This window comes from Dasypus novemcinctus, chromosome 12, assembly GCF_030445035.2.
Source record: "Dasypus novemcinctus isolate mDasNov1 chromosome 12, mDasNov1.1.hap2, whole genome shotgun sequence".
Taxonomy (NCBI): Eukaryota; Metazoa; Chordata; class Mammalia; order Cingulata; family Dasypodidae; genus Dasypus; species Dasypus novemcinctus.
In genome coordinates, this window is record NC_080684.1 from 103,099,369 (window position 1) to 103,120,162 (window position 20,794).

The 20,794-nt window shown below is 53.5% G+C and overlaps 1 protein-coding gene across 1 annotated transcript in view; it reads left to right on the forward strand.

Annotated features, from left to right (window-relative positions):
• SERHL2 (serine hydrolase like 2) overlaps positions 1-20,794 on the forward strand; it is a 24,095-nt gene continuing 3,301 nt past the window's right edge. The window contains 10 exon segments of the mRNA XM_058309138.2: positions 1-201; positions 359-752; positions 1,005-1,047; positions 1,049-1,167; positions 1,259-1,366; positions 1,715-1,762; positions 2,108-2,127; positions 2,923-2,997; positions 4,246-4,353; positions 5,089-5,170. Coding sequence (XP_058165121.1) covers positions 1-201; positions 359-752; positions 1,005-1,047; positions 1,049-1,167; positions 1,259-1,366; positions 1,715-1,762; positions 2,108-2,127; positions 2,923-2,997; positions 4,246-4,353; positions 5,089-5,170 — 1,198 coding nt within the window.

Below are 20,794 nucleotides of genomic sequence, written 5' to 3' on the forward strand. Positions count from 1 at the left end.
ATGGCGGGGCGGGGCCGGGGAGGGGCCAGATGCGCGGCGCGGCGCGGCCCGGCGCTGGAGACGCGGGGCCGGGGCGGGGTCAGAAGGGTGGGCGGGGCCGGCGGGGCGGGGCGGCCCCCGGAACGACCCTCCGGCTCCCGGCCTCTGGGCGCAATTTGGCGGCAGTGGCGCGGCGGCGGCCGGGCAGAACGCGAGCTATGGGTGAAGACACCCACTCCAGGGGCCCAGAGCCTGGGGCGGGGGGCAGCCAGGAGCGTGCACCCTCTCGTCCTCGCCCACCCACTCGGGGTCGCGGAGGAGGGCGCGTGCCGGGGAGGGGGTGACGACCACGCCGCCGTCGCGACTCCTTCCTCAGTAGCCCCGGGAGCAGGTGCAGCCGGGCCGGCGGCGGGGTGGGGTTCCCTACGCCGGGGCCCCCACGTCAGGGGAGCGGCGGAGCGCGCGCGTGTCCGTGGGGGCGCGGACCCCGGAGGCGGCGGGGGTGGGGGGCGCGGGCCGGGCCCCGGGGTGTGAGGCCAGCCCTGACCCGAGCGGGGCCGAGGCGGTGAGCGCTCGCTGTCCGGCCGGGGGTCCCGCTTCTGCCCTGAATCCTCGCTCCCCTTCCTTCTCTCCGAGTGACGTAGAGCAGGTCTTGCCCTGCCCGCGAGGGCTGCGGGAGTCGGTGGGCGCCGGTGAGGGCCTGGAAAACGCCAGCTACTGTAATTACGCCGTGTGCCCCCCTTTTACAGAGGAGGAAAATGAGACTCGGGGGCGTAGGCACCTGTGGAAGGTCACCCAGCTGGCAAGGGGCAGGACCCGCCGGCCAGTCTAGGAAGGTCCGCCCCAGCTCAGATGGGGTGCAGCCTGGGAGCCCCCACGCTTCCCCAGCCTCACCCACGCTGCTGGCATGTCTTTCCCGGGGCAGGAGCCTGAGCCCCCGTTGCACCCATGCCCCTTGCCCTTGGGGCGCAGGGGAAGCGCTGGGCGCCTGAGGCCGTGAGGGAATGAAGGACTGGCTCTTTCAGATCTGCTCTCAGAGCTGACGGTGGCTGTACTCTGGGGCCACATCCGCCAAAGCCTGGGGCTCCCTGGGCGCCCCGCCTCCCACCCCCCACCCCGTCCTCTGCCTGCACCGCTGGCTGGACAATGCCAACTCTTTCAACAAACTCATCTCTCTTCTCCCACAAGGTGGGGCTGGGGACTGGGGGGGAGAGCTGGGGGGCCAGTGAATGAGGAGGGCAGGAAAGACGCCTGATGAAGACCCTTCTCTTGGCCTTAGTGTTTCATTACGTCGCCATGGATTTCGGGGGTCATGGGCTCTCGTCCCATTACAGTCCAGGTTTCCTCTATCACTTCCAAGACTTTGTGAATGAGGTTCGAAGAGTTGTGTAAGATGAGGAAGAGAACGAGGTGGGGGGGGGCGCAGGGCAGGACATGGGGGAGCCCCGAGACCTCCTATGCCATGTTGGAGTGGGCTGTGGTATGGAAAAAGCAACGCTGGGCCAGGGTGGGCCCTGGGGTCTGGCTGGGTCCTGCCAGGAATTCGTGGGTAACTTTGGGGACTCTGGGGATGGCTGCCACGATGAGCCTGTCCCTCTGCTGTGGAGCTGGGGCTCCTCTAAGTGCGCCTGGGGTGGGGCAGCCCAGCTGCTGGGAAGGGATTTCCTGGGACCAGGACTGAGGACCCAGGGCAGGGTGAGCCTGGGCCCCTGCACACCCCCTGGGCTCCCTGTGTTTTCAGCCTTGAAATGGAATCGCTTTTCCCTGTTGGGCCACAGTTTTGGTAAGTAGGGCCTGGGGCGACCCGGCTGCTGTGGGATGGGGCTGGGAGGGAGGGTGGCCCTGACGGTGAGACAGTATGTCACATGGGCCCCCAGCCATTCTCTCGATCTGAGGAGGGAAAGGTGGCCTTCTGAGGGGTCAGAGATGATGGAGGGGCCCCAATGGCCCGGGAGGGAGCCCCAAGTTTGACAGGAGTGCAAAGCCCCCACCCGCTGTGGGGAGAGAGGGCTTGGCCCCTGGCCTGGGGTTGGGTTTCTGGCAGCCCCCTTCGAGGAAGCTGTACGTAGGATTTTGGGAGCAGGGGAGGTTGGCAAGGGGATCTCAGCTGACCCCCTTTTGTCCCCAGGTGGCGTTGTGGGCGGAATGGTGAGTAGATGGCTCTACTTCACTTTCACCTTGGGGCTCTTCCTTAGGGGGTGGGGTGCGGAGGGGGGTGCTACCTGGGAGGGGAAGTGCTCTTCCAGCCCCCGGCTCCAGCAGTCGGCCTTCTGTGAACTGAGTTCCATTTGGCTTTGGGAGCTGCAAGGCCCTTCACCCAGTATGGGAAGAGTAGTGTGCGAAGGCCTGTGAACCCTCCGGGATTCTTGGGGCGTGTCAATTTAAGTTTACCTGTCTCCGCTGTGCTTGGAAGCTCGGTCAGCCTGAAAGATGTTCCAGAAACACCGATGTCCCCAGGGAAAACTCGGAGTCCTTGGCCTTCTTCCTCTCCTTTCTGTTTTTTTTTGTTTTTGTTTTTTTTATTTCTCTCTGTATTTCTCTCCCCTTCCCCCCCCAAGTCTGCTCTCTTTGTCTATTCACTGTGTGTTCTTCTGTGTCATCAGTGGCACTGGGAATCTGTGTCTCTTTTTGTGTCTCTTTTGTTGTGTCATCTTGCTGTGTCAGCTCTCCATGTGTGCAGCACCATTTCTGGGCGGGCTGCGCTTTTTTTTGCACTGGGTGGCTCTCCTTACGGGGCTCAGTCCTTGCTCATGGGGCTCCCCTATGCGGGGGACACCCCTGCGTGGCACGGCACTCCTTGCGCGCATCAGCACTGCGCATGGGCCAGCTCCACACGGGTCAGAAGGCCCGGGAACCTCCCATGTGGTAGGCAGACGCTGTAACCACTGGGCCAAGTCCACTTCCCATCTCCTATTTATTTTTCTCCGACGCGTCTCATCATAGTTTGCCTGTGTCTTCCCGGAGATGATGGATAAGCTCATCTTGCTGGACTCTGTGCCATTTTTCCTGGACTCTGACGTGAGCAGGGGAGCAGCCATGCTGTCACCGGGGAAGGCCTGGGCCTCTTTCGGTGGGGGCTCGAGAAGAGGAGCAGGTGGCCGAGGATGCCAAGGAGTGGCAGCCCCTGGGGGACAGTGTTCTGCTCTTGCCCCTGGGCACGGCCAAGGAAGGGGTGTGGGCCCTTTGTAGTCCCAGAAGCCCTGGGACGCCCTGGGCATGACCTGCTTCTGTAGAGCACCCAGTGGGTCCTGAGGCAGCCAGGGGGCACCCAGCCTGGTGAGCCCACCGCCCCAACTCCCACAGAATTCCTCTGTGCTGTGCGTGCAACACTCACCCGTCCACAGCTGCACTGAGTGTGGAGTGATGGGCATGTCCTGACCCCACTGTAACAGCCAGCACCGTCTCTGGGTCGCAGCCCTGACCCTGCCCCTTTCCCGCTGTGTGACCTTGGCCAAGTCGCCTCACCTGCCTGGGCCTCGGTTTCCTCACCTGCGGGCCCCCTGCCAGCTTGGGCGTGCTGTCATTTGGGTCCCGCGGGCTCAGCTCTTTGATTGTGCTTCCGCATCGGTCCCCGTTTTCTCATCTGCAAAGCGACCACAGATTCCTCAGGGCAGGAACCATGTCTGTCTGTCTGTCACCACATCCCTAATCCCCATGCATAGTAAGTGCTCAAAAATCCATGGTAGAGAACCAGCTACCTCTGGCTCACGGTGAGGATGCAGGGAGACTGGGTGGATGAGCTCGCGCCTGTCTTTATGTATTTCGCTCACTGAGTCGCCAAGTCCCGCGCCCACAGGCTCTACCTCCCGGGCGCTTCTTGGTGGGCACTGGGGGCCCCCCTCTACTCCGGGAGGGGATGGGTGTGGACAGTGCCAGGCTGTTCTCATTGAGGGAACAGGGCTGAAAATAGACACACTTGGGGCGGGAGGGGCTAGAAGCCCCAGAACTGTCCCTCCTGTACCCCTTACCCCTGCCTCATCTCCTCTCCACCATTAGGAAGTGACAGCATTATTTGAACCAAATGAAATGGCCGGCCCCTTTGCAAAGCCCTCGGCAGTTGTCAGAGTCCCACGGCCCGGCCCGGTCCCTCTGAGTGTCCCGGACTGCAGGCAGGGCTGGGCTGGCTGCGAGAGGCACAGCAGCGGCCGAGGCAGAGGCCTGGCTCGGAGTCCGCCCGCTGGCTAAGGGGGTGCCGAGGGCGGGGCTGGAGGCCCCTCTGTCTCCCGCCGTGAGCCCCGCCCACCGCCGGAACTCCTGGCCCCTTAGGAAGTGGAGCACCTGCTGACCTACAAGCGGAGAGCCATCGAGCACATGATGCAGCTGGAGGCCTCGCAGAAACCCCCCCAAGTGGTCAGCCCGGAGGAGATGCTGCAGAGTAGACGCTTCTACTCACAGAGCCACACCAAGCCCCCTCCCCCGCTCCGGGAGTGGACCCCATGGGGGATTTCATCGCCTCCACCCTCCTCTCCAGAGCCCTGCCCTGCACCTCTGCACACTCTCTCCTGGCCCCCCAGGCCCACCCACCAGCTCCTTCCACACCTTGTCTCCCCCTTGGGACTCCACCCGGATCCTCTGCCTGCACCTGGCTAAAGCCCCCACCCCCCCCTCGGGCCTCAGCTGGCAGTCACTGCTCTGGGAAGCCTGCCGAGTCCCCAGGGGAGCAGCCCATCCCCCATCGGCAACCTCAGGGCTCACGAGAGCTGAGGATTCGCCCGTTTCCTCCCGATGGGATGGCGTTGGAGCCCAGGAGGGTAGGTGGGGACAGCCGCTGATTTAGTCACCCATGCTCCCTGGCCGTGTAGCTAGTGGCTGATGGGACCTCGTGGACATTCGTTGTTTAAAGTTCTGAAGACACACAGGCTCACACAACTCTGCTCCTCAGTGGCCCCCCACAGCTCCACACTCTGCCCTCCAGCCTGAGCCCTCTGCTTCTCTGCGCTTCTGGGCCCACTTGTCCCTCACCACTTCCTGGCGGGCACGCATTCCCACGCGCGCACACTTGCATGCCGCTGCGGTAAACGTCTGTGTTGACCCAGACACGCAGTCTCCCTTTCCCTGCCCTCTTCTGTTCTCCCCTGACCCAAGGCATTCTACTCCCTCTGGCGCCCTAGGTTCCTGAAGAACAATATTTCCGTGGGTGAGGAGTGTGGGAAACTCCTTCTGCAAAGAGGAACCACACAGGCGGCCACTGGTAAGGCATTCACGGCCCGAGGCCATTGCTTCCATCAGTGTTCTTTCCAGTGAATTTCAGTGGCTAATGTTTATCCAGTACTTGCTCTGGACGAGATGCGATGCCAAGTGCTCTGCAGATAGCATGTCAGGTAGTCGTCCTGGTGCCCCATCCACATCCCATTTAGAGTAGGAGAAACAGGCTTGGCCAAGCACCTTGTCCAAAGTCCTACAGCTGATGTACCTCCCAGAAAGCCACTGTTCCAAGGGAAGAATTGACCTATGTCTTGGGACAAAATGCGAATATGACTGTGACAGAGGAAGGCTGCCAGAATGTCCCAGGGTGCCAAGCCGCTTGGAACAGTTTTTTCAAAACTGAGAAGTGGGATTGGTAGTACCTTGGTGCATTAGGGTTCTCCAGAGAAAAGAGAAGTAACAGGAGATATATGTACTACTAAGGGATTTCTTAGAGGAATTGGTTTATGCAACTGTAAGGATTGGCAAGTCCGAAATCCATAGTACAGACCACAAATTGGGAACTCTGATGAAGGTGTAGCTGAATTCCCCAGGAGACACTGGCGGGCTGAGCAGAGGCAGAAAGTCTTCTTTCTGACTCCTGAAATCCTCAGTTCTGGTTTTTAAGACCTCGGACAGATTGGACGAGGAGACTCCTTCATTGTTGAAGGTAATCTCTTGTTGCTTGTAGATGCAATTTGCAAATCTGTCCACCAAATACCTTCACAGTGCCAGTCAGGCCAGTGTTTGCTGGATCTAACAACTGAACACCATCACCTAGCCAAGGTGACTCTTGAAATTAACCATCGCACTTGGCTTCAGGGCAGCTTCAGACACAAGTATTTTCTGCAGCTTGTTTTCTGATACTTTCCTCCAGGAAAACTTGACCCAGATTCTGTTCCTTCCTGGCCCTAAATAGGCTGCAAGTGTCACAGGCCAGTCCCTCTGGCTGGCACAACTGCAAGGGCACCCTCTTTGGAGTGCCCACTTTGAAAGTGACTCCCTTGTAGTCAAAAAAGAGGCCAGGGAGGAAACTTACATTCTCAGAGGAGAGACATATGATAAACAGTCAGCAGACAAACCAGTAGTTAGACATTTCATAAGTATAATAAAGAGAATATACAGGGTGCCTTGGGGAGAGACTTTGGGGGTGGGGAGGGGCTCTCCCAAAGGGTGGTCAGGAAATGGCACTCAGAGGAGGTAATAGTGCGGCAGAATGGAAGTGCACTGATTACTAACTGGGCATGAAGACACGGGTTCGATTCCTGACCCGTTGGCTGAGTGATCTTGGACAAGTCTCTCTGTTTTCTCATGTCACAAGGAGTGAGATCTCAGCTCGATTTACTCCAGAGGCTCATGGGCTCAAGCAGGGTGGCAAATGTGACTTCAGTTTATAACATACTCAGGAAGGCAGGGGTCAAAAACCTGAGTTCCCGTGGGGACTGAGCCAACTGTGGGAATAACCTTGCTGGCTGGAAGTGAGGCAGTAGGGAATGGTGCGGACTGCGTGAATGTGAAGCGGCGGCCCCAGTCTGTGATTATCAACGGGGAACATGGGTCTAGGGCGGGCAGAATTCACAGTTGATCAGGAGAAGCTGGAGATCGGCTGTTAATGTTTTTCTGCATTGGTAACATCCAGAAATTGACAGCACACTATGAGCTGCTAAGGAAATGTGCCTAGGAGCTGTTTCGGCCACAGGCTGCCATTTTGTGACCTGTGTTGGGACTCATGACCATCTCTGATGGGAAGTGGGAAAGTGGAGAGCAGGGGGCCGAAGCTTCAGCTTGCCCGGAACAGCACGGGTGGCCCGCCCCAGGGCCCCAGGCGCAGAAGTGGGCTAATCTGGAGTTGGCTGCGTTGGGGAAGCTGATTAGGCCAGGATTTAACAAAACGTGGTGAGGACAGACCCTGAGCCAGGGAGGGGAGGGCTGAGAAGGGGGGCGAGCACCCAGGTGCTGCCGGACAGGGCAGGGAGCTGGACCGCGGCGTCACGTCAGATGCTGCCCTTCTGGGGTCCTGAGTTAACGTAGGAGACAGAGCCGGCCCACAGACCCCATGGCGTGCGTCCCCAGTGCCCCCTGGCCGCCCATGTGCCATGCTGGGGGGAGGGGGAGGCCAGGGCAGCCTCCCTCCCCCGCCCGCCCTCTCTCCCTCCCACGCTTGTTCATTCTGCCCCATGGCCCTGCCCGGAGGACCTGCCCCGTGCCAGGTACCCTCTAGGGCAGGGGCTTTTAACCTTGTTTGTTCCATGGACCCCTTTGCCAGTCAGGTGAAAACCACAGACCCCTTACTAAATCCACACTCCACTGTGTATTATTTAATAACTAGATCACACCCGCACCAACGCGTCCCCACAAGAATAATTTTTTGAATTTTCAGTTCAAGCTTACGGACCCCTTGAAATCTTTGGGGTCTGTGGACCCCTGGGTAAGAACCTCTGCTCTAGGGCACTGGGGCTGGCTAGGGAACAAGACAGAAGCCATCCCAGCCCTGCAGGCCCCCGATCGCCCAGGGAGACAGAGTGGACAGAAAATCCTAGTGCCCCAGAAGGCGAGAGCACAGGGCCAGGGCAGAGCTGGCTTGGGGCGCATCGCTCCCTTGACAGTTACCGGAGAGAGGGGCGCCCGAGCTGTGGGCCCTGCCCAGGAGAAGCGCGCCCTAGCCGGTGAGGCTGTGTCCGGGTGGCTGGGGAGGAGGGGGTGGCAGGGGAGCTTTCCAGATGAGGGAGCCCTCTGTGCAGGAGCCCTGCCTGTGACTAGAGGGAGGGTGGGGCCCTGGGGGAGATGGGGGGGGCTGCAGGGAAGGGGGGGTTGAAGGGTGCAGAGCAGGGCCCAGCAAGCCATGCCAGTGATTGTGGAATTTATTGGAAAAGCGAAGAGGAGTTGGTGGAGAGGTTTTGTTTGTTTGTTTTTAGATTTATTTATTTCTCCCCCCTCTCCACTGTCTGCTATCTGTGTCCATTTGCTGTATGTTCTTCTCTGTCTGCTTGTATTCTCATCAGGCGGCACCGAGGATCTGTGTCTCTCTTTGTTGCGTCATCTTGCTAGGTCAGCTCTCCATGTGTGTGGTGCCATTCCTGGGCAGGCTGCAGTTTCATGCAGGGCAGCTCTCTTTGTGCAGGGGCCACTTCTTGTGCAGGGGGCGCCCTTACACGGGGGACACCCCTGCGTGGCACAGCACTCCTTGCACGCGGCAGCAGTACGCTTGGGCCAGCTGCACGCAGGTCAGGAGGCCCGGGGTTTGAACCCTGGACCTCCCATGTGGTAGATGGACGCTCTGTCTGTTGAGCCGCATCTGCTTCCCCATGGAGGGTTTTAACGTGGGTGGGGCAAGGGTCAGATTTGCATTTCCAAACTGGCGCTGGGCTGCAGTGTGGGGCCCAGGCCACTGACCAGTCAAGGCAAGAGGGACCAGGCAGCCAAGCAGTGGCTCTCTGCTTCCTTATCACTATTGGCTGAGGATTCTTTTTAAGGGACCACCAGGATTTAGTGGAACAGAAGAGCTCCTGCTGGGGGTGCCTGAAAACTCCCCGGTCCTCGTAGAAAACTCCAAGAGTGTTCTGAGCTGGACTTTTCCCCCACGGGGTGTAGTGAGGGGGCCATCTGGTGGTGACCGGAGTGTCCCTGCATCTGGGGGCAGCTTCCTCTTATTCCTGGAGGCCCAAGAGGAAGGTCCAGTGTCTAGAAAATGGGCAAGTTAGAAGATAATGGTCTCCCTTGCCTTCCTTCATTGCCAAGTGCACTGTTACCCCCTGTCCACACCAGAGGCGCGCTGGAAGGCCAGGGGGGTTTCTAGGCGCAGGTGCTGCTGAGGAGGGGGTCATTCCAGACACAGAGGCAGGAAAAAGCAGTAGGCAAGCCCGGGGGCGGGGTGGGCGGGGAGGCGGGCAAGCCCAGGGGGCGGGGGGTGGGCGCCGGGCCTTCGAGGGGCACAGAGGGGGAAGGCCTCGCAACCCATGCCGAGGAATTGAGGTTCTATTTTTTCCTTTTTTTTAATTTATTTTTTATATCAATGTTAACATGTTACTGAGTTAACACAAGATAATAACTTCAATACCAATAAATCTGCGTTAGTCAGCAGTTACACTCCCCCTTATTTTTTTTTAATTTATTGAAGTATATCACTCATACATAAACATACATAAACAATAAGTGTATAGTAATAGTTGTGAACTTACAAAACATTTATAACATCATACAGGACTCCTACCTCACTCTACTACCAATACCTTGCATTGTTGATAAACATTTCTAACTAATGATTAAAGAGCATTGTCGAAATATTTCTACTAACCAAAGTATTTTCCCCCAACCCACACCTATTATTATTTATATCCTTTATATATGAACATACATAAGCAATTAAGTGTATAGTAAAAGTTGTGAACTTACAAAGCAGAAATGCATAACATCATAGAGGGGTCCCATACATCAACCCTCCACCAACACCTTGCATTGTCGTGAGATGTTTGTTACAAATTATGAAAGAATATTGTCAAAATCTTACTACTAATTATAGTCCTTATCTTACATTTGGTGTGTTTTTCCCTCAACCCACCCTGTTATTATTTTTAAAATATATTTTTTTATGACGGAAGTTGTAAACTTATAAAACAATCATGCACATGTTCAGAATTCCCAAACAACACCCCTCCATCCACACACCACACAGTGGTGGAACATTTGTTACAGATAAGATAATATCATCTGATTGTTTGCCATGTCATAGTGTACATTTTCCATACAGCCCCATTATCAACTTTGGCATAGATGCAAGAATATTATTACTGGTAACCACAGCCCACAGGTCACTCCAGCTGTTATTTTTCCCATGCTTCTCCACATTCCCAGCACCCTGCAGTAGTGATGTACATTTGCTCTAACTCACAAAGGACACTCTTACATCTGTACCATCAGTCACAATTCTCACCCACCTCTTGGTTTACTGTGCTAATCAATTCCTAGATTGTTCTCTAGCATTCTGCCAATTGGCATTTATATACCTAGACTACCATTTTCAGTGATATCCCCATTTATAAACAAGCTATTACTCATTATTTGTCACCATCCACTTTATACATTTCCACACTTTTATAGTAAAGGTAATTAAAACTTCTACATACATTTTTTTTTATTTACTTTTTATTTATTTCTCCCCCCCACCCACCTACCGTGTCTGCTCGCTGTGTCTACTTGCTGTGTGTTCTTCTGTGTCTACTTTCACCCTCAGCGGCACTGGGAAACTGCATCTCTTTTTTGTTGTGTCTTTCATACAGGGCGGCTCTCCTTGCAGGGCGCACTCCTCACTCATGGGGCACCCCCACGTGGGGGCACCCCTACGTGGCATGGCACTCCTTGCGCACAGCATCTCTGTGCGTGGGCCAGCTCACCACATGGTCAGGAGGCCCTGGGGATCGAACCCTGGGCCCTCCTATATGGTAGGCGGACGCTCTGTCAGTTGAGCCACGTCCGCTTCCCAAAACTTCTACATACATTAAACTTCAGTAGTCCATCTCAGTCCTCCTCTTCTCTCCTTTAAGAATCTACCACCTACCACCAGGTCCTGAAGATATTTCCCTACAATTTATTCTAGAAGCTTTATGGTTCTTGCTTTTATTTTTAGGTTTTTGATACATTTGGAGTTAATTTTTGGATAAGGTGTGAAATAGGGGTCCTCTTTCCTTCTTTTGGCTATGGATATCCAGTTCTTTCAGCACCATTTGTTGAATGGACTGTTCTGCCCGAGCTGTGTGGGTTTGACAGGCTAGTCAAAAATCACTTGACCATACATGTGAGGGTCTGTTTCTGAACCATCAATTTGGTTCCATTTGTCTATGTGTCTGTCTTTATGCCAGTACCATGCTGTTTTTACCACTATAGCTAAGTAATATGATTTAAAGTCTGGAGATGAGGTTTCATTTTTCCTTTTTATGATGTTTCTGGCTATTCAGGACCCCTTACCCCTCCAAATAAATTTGATAATCGTGTTTTCAATTTTTTTTTAAATGCTGGTGGAATTTTTGTCAGGATTGCATTGAATCTGTGTATCAATTTGAGTAGAATTGACATCTTAATGATATTTAGTCTTCCAATCCATGAGCATGGAATGTTCTTCCAGTTATTTAGGACTTTTCCGATTTCTTTTAACACTGAGTTGCAGTTTTCTTAATATAGGTGCTTTACATTGTTGGTTAAGTTCATTCCTGACTATTTGAGTTTTATCTGTCATGTTTTATTTTCATCACTCTTTTGACAATTTTGCTTTTATTGATATAATTTTCATTTCTAGACTCTCTTCCAGGCTTCTCTCTCCTTTTTTTTTCAGGCCCTAGCACACCCATTAGTATTTCCTGAAAATCTGGTCTCTTGCTTAGAAATTCTTTCAGTGTCTGTTTATCTGTGAGTATTCTAAACTCGCCCCCATTTTTGAAAGATAGTCTTGCTGGATATAAAATTCTTGGCTGGAAGTTTTTCTCTTGTATTATCTTAAATATATCAGACCACTGTCTTCTTGCCTCCTGGTTTTTGGTGAGAAATCAACCCTTAATCTTATTGGGTATCCCTTATAAGTTATGCATTGCTTTTCTCTTGCTATTCTCAGAATTCTCTCTTTGTCTTTGGCATTTGACATTCTGATTAGTATGTGTCTTGGAATTGGTCTGTTTGGATTTTTTCAGATGGGAGTACGTTGTGCTTCTTGGACATGGATATCTATGTCCCTCAATAGGGTTGGGGAATTTTCTACCATTATTTCTTCAGATATTCCTTCTGCCCCTTTTCCCTTCTCTTCTCCTTCTGGGACACCCATGACACATATGTTTGCACATCTTTTGCTGTCATTTAATTCTCTGAAACCTTGTTCAGTTTTTTCCATTCTTCATCTGTTCTTTTGTATGTTCACTTTCAGAGGCCATTTCTTCAAGCTCACCAATCCTTTCTTCTGCCTCCTCAAATCTGCTATTATATGATTCCAATATTTTTAAAATTTCATTTATTGCACCTTTCATTCTCATAAGATCTGCTATTTTTCTACATATTCTTTCAAATTTGTGCTCATCCAGTGTCAGCTTAATATCCTTAAACTCTTTAACCATCTCATTGAATTTATTAAGGAGATTTGTTTGAACATCTTTGATTAGTTGTCTCAACTCCTTTATGTCATCTGGAGGCTTATCTTGTTCCTTTACCTGGGTGATATCTTCCTGTTTCTTGGTGTGGATTGTAATTTTTTGTTGGTATCTTGGCATCTGGATTACTAGAGTATTTATTCTGGGTGCAGTTTTTCTCTTTAGTTTAGGGCTTCCTGCCCTTTCTCCCTTGCTGGTTGTGCAGTAGGAGCCAAGGATGTAGTTCGTGCTATAAGTTGTGGAGGCTCAAGCTCTCCTCATTGCCCCAGGGACCAATGACACTTCTCCCAACTTTCTCCTTTGCCAGGGTCAGGAACAGAGTCACAGCTGTGTGGAATAATCCAAGTCATGCAGGCCTAGACTGTAGTTTCCCAGAGAGCCTGATGAAGCTTCACACGCCTTCCTCCCCTGCCTGGAGTGGAGATGGAGCTGCAGGTGTGGGCAGCAATCTATGCAGTGCGGGTCCAAGATGACCACAGTTGCTCCGTAGACTTCCAGTTATTCAGTCTGTGCCAGCCAAAGGTGCCTGCAGTTACCTGAATAGGCTGGTGCAGGGCTCGCCAGCCTCCTCCCTACCCACATCATACCTGACTTCTCATCTGTATTTGGGTCTGTTTCTGGACGTTCTTTCTCTTTAGTGGGTCTGGCTATCATTTACCAGCACCTGGCTGTTTAAATTATTAAAGCCTTGCAGTGTGTTTTAATATCTGGTAGGTGGGGGGTATATGGGGACCTCTTTTATTTTTTTAATGTAACATTAAAAAAAAAAATAGAGGAAAAAAATCTGGTAGGGCATGCTTCTTTCTGGGTTCTTTTTCAGAGTTTCCCTGCTATTCGCACTTATTTTTCCATCTGAAGTTTAGGATCAGGTATTTTAGTTCATCCCCAAAATCTTGTTGGTATATCATATATGTATGATTTAAATCAGGGGTTCCTAAGGGGTCTGTGAGCTTGAATTGAAATCCAAAAAAGCATTGTTCTCATGGGGACGTGTTGGTGCAGGTGTGATATAAATAATACACAGTAGAGTGTGGACTTAGTAACGGGTCCATAGTTTTCACCTGACTGGCAAAGGGGTCCGTGGAACAAAAAAGGTTTAAATAAAATAATAATCGCATTAACTCCCACTTACTTGTCTCCCAGCAAAAATAAAAGACCAGCACCCATCCCTTTGAATCCCCTCCTGACCCGTGGCCCCCTAACCCCTGCCGTGCCCCTCCTGGACCCCATCCTCTCCCCACCCCCAGAGGTAAACATCTGTTTATTCATTCAGCAAGCGCTTCTTGAGCACCTACTGTGTGGCAGATTCTTGGGCCTAGGGACACAGCTGTGCTTTTGAGGAAACAAACCTGGAGAGGCTCCTGCTTAAAGGAGAGGGTCAGCACAGGTGGTGTTTGAGCAAAGCTGGGAGGAAGGGAGGAAGCAGCCGCCGTTTTCTCAGCCACTTGGCAGCCAAGGGTGGCCCCTGGGGCACGGTCCCATGGGCAGTAGACGGGTCAGCAAGTTCCATTTACCAGTCCAGTAAGTGGGATTACCTGGTCTACATTTTCCGAGCTTCCCTCCCTGGCATTCGTCTACGTGGACCCCCTGCAGCTCCCGCCCCCTGGAGAGGGTCCAGTGTCCCCTGCACTCTGCTTTGTTTCCTGGGGCTGCTGAGCAAAGGGCCACCAGCCAGGGGCTGAAAGCAGTCCCTTTGTTGTCTCAGTCTTGCAGGCCAGGGGCCAGGGGCCACAGTCCACCGGGGACTCTGGTGTGCTCTGCCTCGGCCATCACATGGCCTACCCCCTATCTGTTGCCATGCCCAGATTTCCTGGTTTTTAAGGACACCAGTCATATTAGATGAAGGGCCTGCCTCACTTTAGTCTGCCTACTTCCATGGTGACGATCTGTCTGGCAATTGGCCACAGCGCTGCGGCCAGTGTCCTCCGGTCCCCACCGCACGGGCGCTTCTCGGGGCGATGGCCCAGGGGTGGGCTTGCTGGACCTGCTCTCTCCTCCATGGGGCCAGGGCAGGGAGCTCGGTGTCGCGGGAGCTGGTGGCCACCCTGGTCTGTGGAATCTGCCGAGGCATGTGTTTCCCCCGCTCCCGTTTCTCTCTGAGAAAAGGAGACACGATGCTTCGCTCCTTCCTGAGGGTCCTCAGCGCCAGGCGCTTGATGATGTCAGTTGGAGTGACCGCCCACACTGTCCCTCCATGCTGCCCGTTCGGGGTGGCCCCGTGAGGTGCCCGCAGGGGCTGCGCCAGCCAGGGACAGGGGGACGGGTTGTGGCCCAGCTCCGCTCAGCCGACACCCTAGAGGGGGCGCCGGGGCAGCCCAGGACACCAAGGAAATGAGGCTGGTGGGAAGGGCCTGGGGTGGGGTGTCCCCTCACCCTGACGGATGGGCAGGACATACAACGTCCAGCATCTGTCCCTGTAGTACCACCCAGGACAACTCCAAGTCCTGAAAATGCCCCCACATCATATGGGAGAGGGAAGAAGAGATATGACGTGGGTGAGGGATCCAGAAACCCCAGAATCAAGAGGTGTCCCCGCCCAGCTGGGGGCTGGGGCAGGCTGGCTCGAGCCTGGGGCCGTGAGGGCGCTCCCATTCCCGGGAATCCTCCCTCACTGGCCCAGGAGGGAACTGGGTGGAGCAGGCCAGAGGCTGGCCGGAGGCCACCGTCAGCATTTTTTTTTTAAGATTTATTTATTTATCTCCCCTCCCCCTCCCACCCTGGTTGTCTGTTCTCTATGTCTATTTGCTGCATCTTCTTTGTCCGCTTCTGTTGTTGTCAGCAGCGCGGGAATTCTTTTTGTTGCATCATCTTGTTGTGTCAGCTCTCCGTGTGTGCAGCACCATTCTTGGGCAAGCTGCACTTTCTTTCGCGCTGGGCGGCTCTCCTTACGGGGCGCACTCCTTGCGCGTGGGGCTCCCCTACGCGGGGGACACCCCTGCGTGGCAGGGCACTCCCTGCGCACATCAGCACTGCGCATGGGCCAGCTCCACACGGGTCAAGGAGGCCCGGGGTTTGAACCTTGGACCTCCCAGGTGGTATATGGACACCCTACCCACTGGGCCAAGTCCGCCGCCCACCGTCAGCATTAAACCACAGCCATTAGGTCCCGCCAGGGCCACACTGGGTGCCGCAGAGCAAATCTCGGAGGCCCCTACGTGCTCAAAGGAGTTATCCGAAAGGGGAGTGGGAGGGCGGGACTGGAGCACTGGCAGCTGGGGTGGTCAGGGGCCTTCTCAGAGGAGGGGGCCTTTTGCTGGGCCCCGGTGGGTGGGATGGGGTTGGGGAGAGAGGTGGTGACCGCCCAGGGCCAGCTAGGAGCCAGCGCGGTCTCTTAGGTTCCTGATGGAGGGGTGAGGACGAAAAGGGGACAGAGGAGGCTTTCTGACAAGCTGGTGGCCAGTCACAGGCGTGGAGCTGGGCGGCCGGGTGCTTCTCTGCCCCTCGGCGGCTGTGTGACCTCGGGCAAGGCGCTTCACCGCTCTGCACTTCCGTTTCCTCTGCTGGCACCTGTGCAAAAAGAAAGCACCCTCGTTCATTCACTCATTCATTCGGCCCATTAATGGGCACCCGTGGTGCCGGCCCCTGCCCTGCCTGTGCGGGTTGCTGTGAGGACTCGCAGAGGTCCTGGGTGTCGAGGCCCCTTGCCCGGGGCGGGCCCTGCAGGTGCTCTTAGATGCTGGTGCTGCTGCAAAAGGTACACAGCCTAACGTCGTCAAGGCGCCGTCCGTGGTGGCGGGGAGGCTCTGGGCTCAGGGCGACCACGTTGAGCCGCCGCCAGCTCCAGCGCCGAGGGCGCGGGTCTCGGATCCCTCTGGGGCTGGTCTTTGAGTGTGGCGCAAGGCCAGGACCCCTTTTCCTTTGGTTCCCAGAAGGACCTCCAGCTGCCCCAACAGCAGGTGGGGGGCCCGTCCGGCCCCACGCAGAGTGGCTCGTCTCCCGTGGGCGGGTTGGTCTCTGGCCTGAGAGCCTGGGGCCTGGGCCCGGGCAGTGGGTCTGCTCCTGCTGCTTCCTGCCGGTGCCACCAGCCCCCACCCGGGCCAGCCCCTCCCCACCACCCGCAGGGCTCCCTGGACTCCGGGGGCACCCTGCCCCCTGCAGCTCGGCCCACGTCGCCACTCCCTCGAGAGCAGCCTTGGCTGCTGGATGGTTTTTGAGGGAGCTGTGGAGCACCCCTGCCTCTCGGCAGGGCTGTGCCTTAGGCGGCAGTTAGCTGTGCTGTGGGGGCGGGGAGGCGGGGACGGGTGGGACTGGAGCACTGAAGGACAGGCCTGCCCGGCCTATCCGCAGAGCCCCGGGGCATAAACCAAAAGAACCGACAAAGTCCAAATTGTCCATTTCTGAGCCAAACCACCCCGCTCCAATTCCTATTTCTTGTTAATGCGTTTGCATGTTTAGTAGGGCAAACCCACGCCCCCTTGTTCTTTCTCAGCGTTTCCTTTGTTTTTCTGGCACATTTTCACTTTCAGATGAAGTTTAGAATTATCAACTTGTGTTTAAAATTCTAATGGGATTGCACTGAATTTGTAGAATACTTTGGGAATTTATTGTAAAAATTCTTAAGTAGGATCGCCTGTTTTAAAACAAACGGGCCACCTCAACTCAGTGGGGTCTGGGCAATTGGTTATTCATCTGGAAAAGTCTGGCCCTAGATCCCTGGCTCACACTATATGCAAAAGTTAATTCAGTCTGTATGAAATATGTAGTAAAAATTGTAAACAATAGAAAAATAATACCAGATTTAGATTTTCTTATCCCTAAAGCCTAGCTATTTAATGTTATACCTTTATTCCATTTCAAAGTGTCAAGTGCATTCTGCTAAGCTACATTCTGGTCCTGAAGGAACACAGCTAACACTTTACTTTTTATAAATCAAAGCCTCTGTTAGCTGAATTTGAATTCCTTATGGTACATACTTTCCCATATCTAATAGCAAAACTTAGATTGTGATATTTTTTTCTATTCTTATTTATAATTGCAGATTTTTTTAAAGTGTTCAGCTTTTTTTTTTAAGTTGGAATAAAGGTTAAGCCTAAGTACAAAAAAAAAGAAGCAATTCAAAATGGATCACAGATAAAAAAGCGAGTGGTAAAACAGTGAAGGTACTAGAAGAAAACATCAGGAATATCTTCATGACTTTGGGGTGAACAAAGATTTTTTAATAGAACAGAACACATGAATTTGCATGCCATGAGTCAAAGAAAATATGGATAAATAGGGCTTTATTAAGATTTAGAATTTACATACATAAAAACACATTGGTGGAAGCAGATTTGGCTCAACCGATAGAGTGTCCACCTACCATGTAGGAGGTCCAGGGTTTGAACCCAGGCCCTCCTGATCCATGTGGTGAGCTGGCCCATGTGCAGTGCTGACATTCAAGGAGTGCCATGACATGCAGGGGTGTCCCCCACGTAGGGGAGCCCCACGCGCAAGGAGTGCACACTGCAAGGGGGGCCGCCCCGTGCAAAAAAAAAAAAAGACCACAGCTTGCCCAGGAGTGGCACCGCATACACGGAGAGCTGACGCAGCAAGATGACACAACAAAAAGAGATACGGATTCCCAGTGCCACTGACAAGAATACAAGCGGACACAGAAGAACACACAGTGAATGGACACAGGGAGCGGTGGCGGGGAAGGGGAGAGAAATAAAATTTTAGAATCTTAGAAAAATAAATTAACCAATGTAATACACCGCATGAATAGAGGAAGGACGAAAACACATGATCATCTCAAGTGAGGCAGAAAAGGCATTTCACAAAATCCAACATCGTTTCACATTTTTAAAAAAACACTCAGAAATGAGAAGGGAACTTTCTCAATACGATATGTGAGTTTTATGAAAAACCCACATCAAATATGATACTCAGTGGTGAAAGACTGATAGCTTTCCCTCTAAGATCAGGAACAAGACAAGGATACCCACTGTCACTACTGTTATTCAACATTGTTCTGGAAGTTCTAGCCAGAGCAACCAGGCAAGAGAAAGAAAGAAAAGGCATCCAAATGGAAAAAGAAGAAATCAGATCATCGCTATTCTCAGAGGACATAATCCTACATAGAGAAAATCCAAGGAATCTACCAGAAAGCTAAAAGAGTTCAGCAAAGTTGCAGGATACAAGATAAACACACACAAGTCAGTTGGGTTTCTATATGCCGGTAAAGAACAATGTAAAAAGGAAATCAAGAAAACAAATCCATTTACAGTAGCATCTAAAAGAATAAAATAAAATACCTCAGAATAAATTTAACCAGAGATGAAAGATTTATACACTGAAAACTACAAAATATTGCTGAAAGAAATTAAAGACCTATCAAATGAACGGAAAAACATCCCGTGTTCATGGATTGGAAGGCTACATATTGTTAAGATGTCAATTATGCCTAAAGTTATCCACAAATTCACTGCAAGCCCTATCAAAAGCCAGCAGCTTTTTTTTTTTTTTTCAGAAATGGAAAAGGCGATCCTCAATTTCATGTGGAATGGCAAGGGGCCCTGAAGAGCCAAACAATCTGGAAAAAGAACAGAGGTGGAGTGTCACACTTCTGACTTCAGAATTTACTACACAGCTGCCGTAATTAAGAGTGTGGTGCTGGCATAAGTGTACATTTATGGACCAATGGGATAGAATGAAGAGTCCAGAGTTAAATCCACACGTTTATGGCCAGTTGATTTTCAGCAAGGAGACTCCCCTGAGTTACTGCTGCAACCCCCCACCCCCAAAAAGTAGCTAAATTGGAAACACCACCTGTCCTAGCAAACGTGGAGGAAGTGGAACTCCAACCCTGCAGGTGGAAATGGAAAGTGATGCAGCTGTTTTAGAAAACTGATGCAAACCTTCTGACCCAGTAACCCCCCTCGCAGATACCCAGCAGAAATGGGTGCCGTGTCCACCGAAAACATGCATGGGCAGCGCAGGGCATGCGCGTCTCAGGGATAAGAGAGACAGCGCACGGCAGCTTTATTCCTAAGAGCCCCCAGCCGGGGGTGCCTCGCGTGCCCATCAACAACAGAACGTGTAAGCGGCCGTGCAGTCACAGGATGGAGCCCTAAGAAAAATAACCAACTATTTTACACGCACCAGCGTGGGTCAAGCGCCGTAAATGTACGTACATCGACTTTCCAGAGTACACGTGGAGGATTTCAGTTCTATGAGGTTCAGAACCAGGCAGAGTTAATCTGTGGGGACAGAGGTCAGAATAGTGGTCTCCCGGGAGCGTGCTGAGTGGAGGGAGCACGAGGGGCCCCGCTGGGTGCTGGCTTTGGGCCGCGTACCCGGCTGTGTTCATATGTAAAAGGGAACAGACCCGTGGGCATTGCCAGAAGACAGAGCTTAATTTTTTAAGAACAGTATGGATCAGGGAATGCAGGGAAAGAAGCAAAAAACAGAGATGGGTAGGAAGAGAGAAAAGAGAAAAGAAAAAGGCACAGCTGGCAGCTGTCATTCATATGCTTTCTGGGAGAAATAACCTCACATTGTGGCCCTTCAGGAAACTGCTGCGACACTCAAGCCCCGCACGGGCACGCGCTGGAAGGGTGCTGCTCCGTCCTCGCCCGGGGTCCCAGATGGACTCCAGTGAGGGCCTGGCCATGCCCACAGGCGAGCGCGCCCCAGTCCTGGCCGAAAAGGAAGCGCCAAACCAGGCTCAGCGGGAGTGGAGGAGCCCGCCTCGGGCTTGCTGCTGGCGCCGTGGCCTGTCCTCGTGGCCTGTACCACAGCCCCAGGCGCCTCGGACCCTCCGTCCCCTCCTCCTGAAAGCGCTTACTTTGGGGCGCACTGGCGCTGCACCCAGCACGGGCGGCCCCCAGGCAGCTGTCACCAAGGACCAGACCCGGGAGCTTGCATTGCGGGCCTCCAGCACACAGTTCTGGGGCCCAGAAGTCCAAAACCGAGGTGTCCGGTGGGCTGGCCCATGCCCCGCCTCTCGGGCGTCCGGGGGCTGCCGGCCAAGGGCCATCCTTGGCATTCCTGGGCTCGTGGCTGCCTCACACCAGTCCCTGCCTCCGTCGACACGTGGACTTTTCCTCCGCGTGTCTGTCTGTGTGTCTGTGGTGCCTTTCTGTCTCTTTTAAGGACCCTCGCCTTGGACCTAGGGTCTGCCGGGATCCAGTAGGAGCTCAGCTCCATCCTTACCTTCGTCTCACCTGCAAAGACCCTTATCCCAAATAAGGTCACACTGCACCACTCTGGATGGACGGGAATTTGGGGGTGGGGGGGCCTTTAGCCCACTCTGCCAAGTAAACCCCTCCCACGTGCAGGCACCCACCCAGGTGCTCCCTGGACCAGCTGCCTTGCTCACCTGCTCTCCCTCACCACTTGCTGCCAAAGGAGACGCTGTGTAGCCTGTCTGGGTCATTGGGAGATTTTAGCTTTCCTCTGTCCCAAGTTCATCCGGCACTGGGGATCTGCATTTCTAGAATAACGCCCCAGGGCCCTCTGGCAGGACATGGCTGGGAAGATTTGGGATAGAACAAGGGCACAGAGTTTTCGTGGCTGAGTGTGCC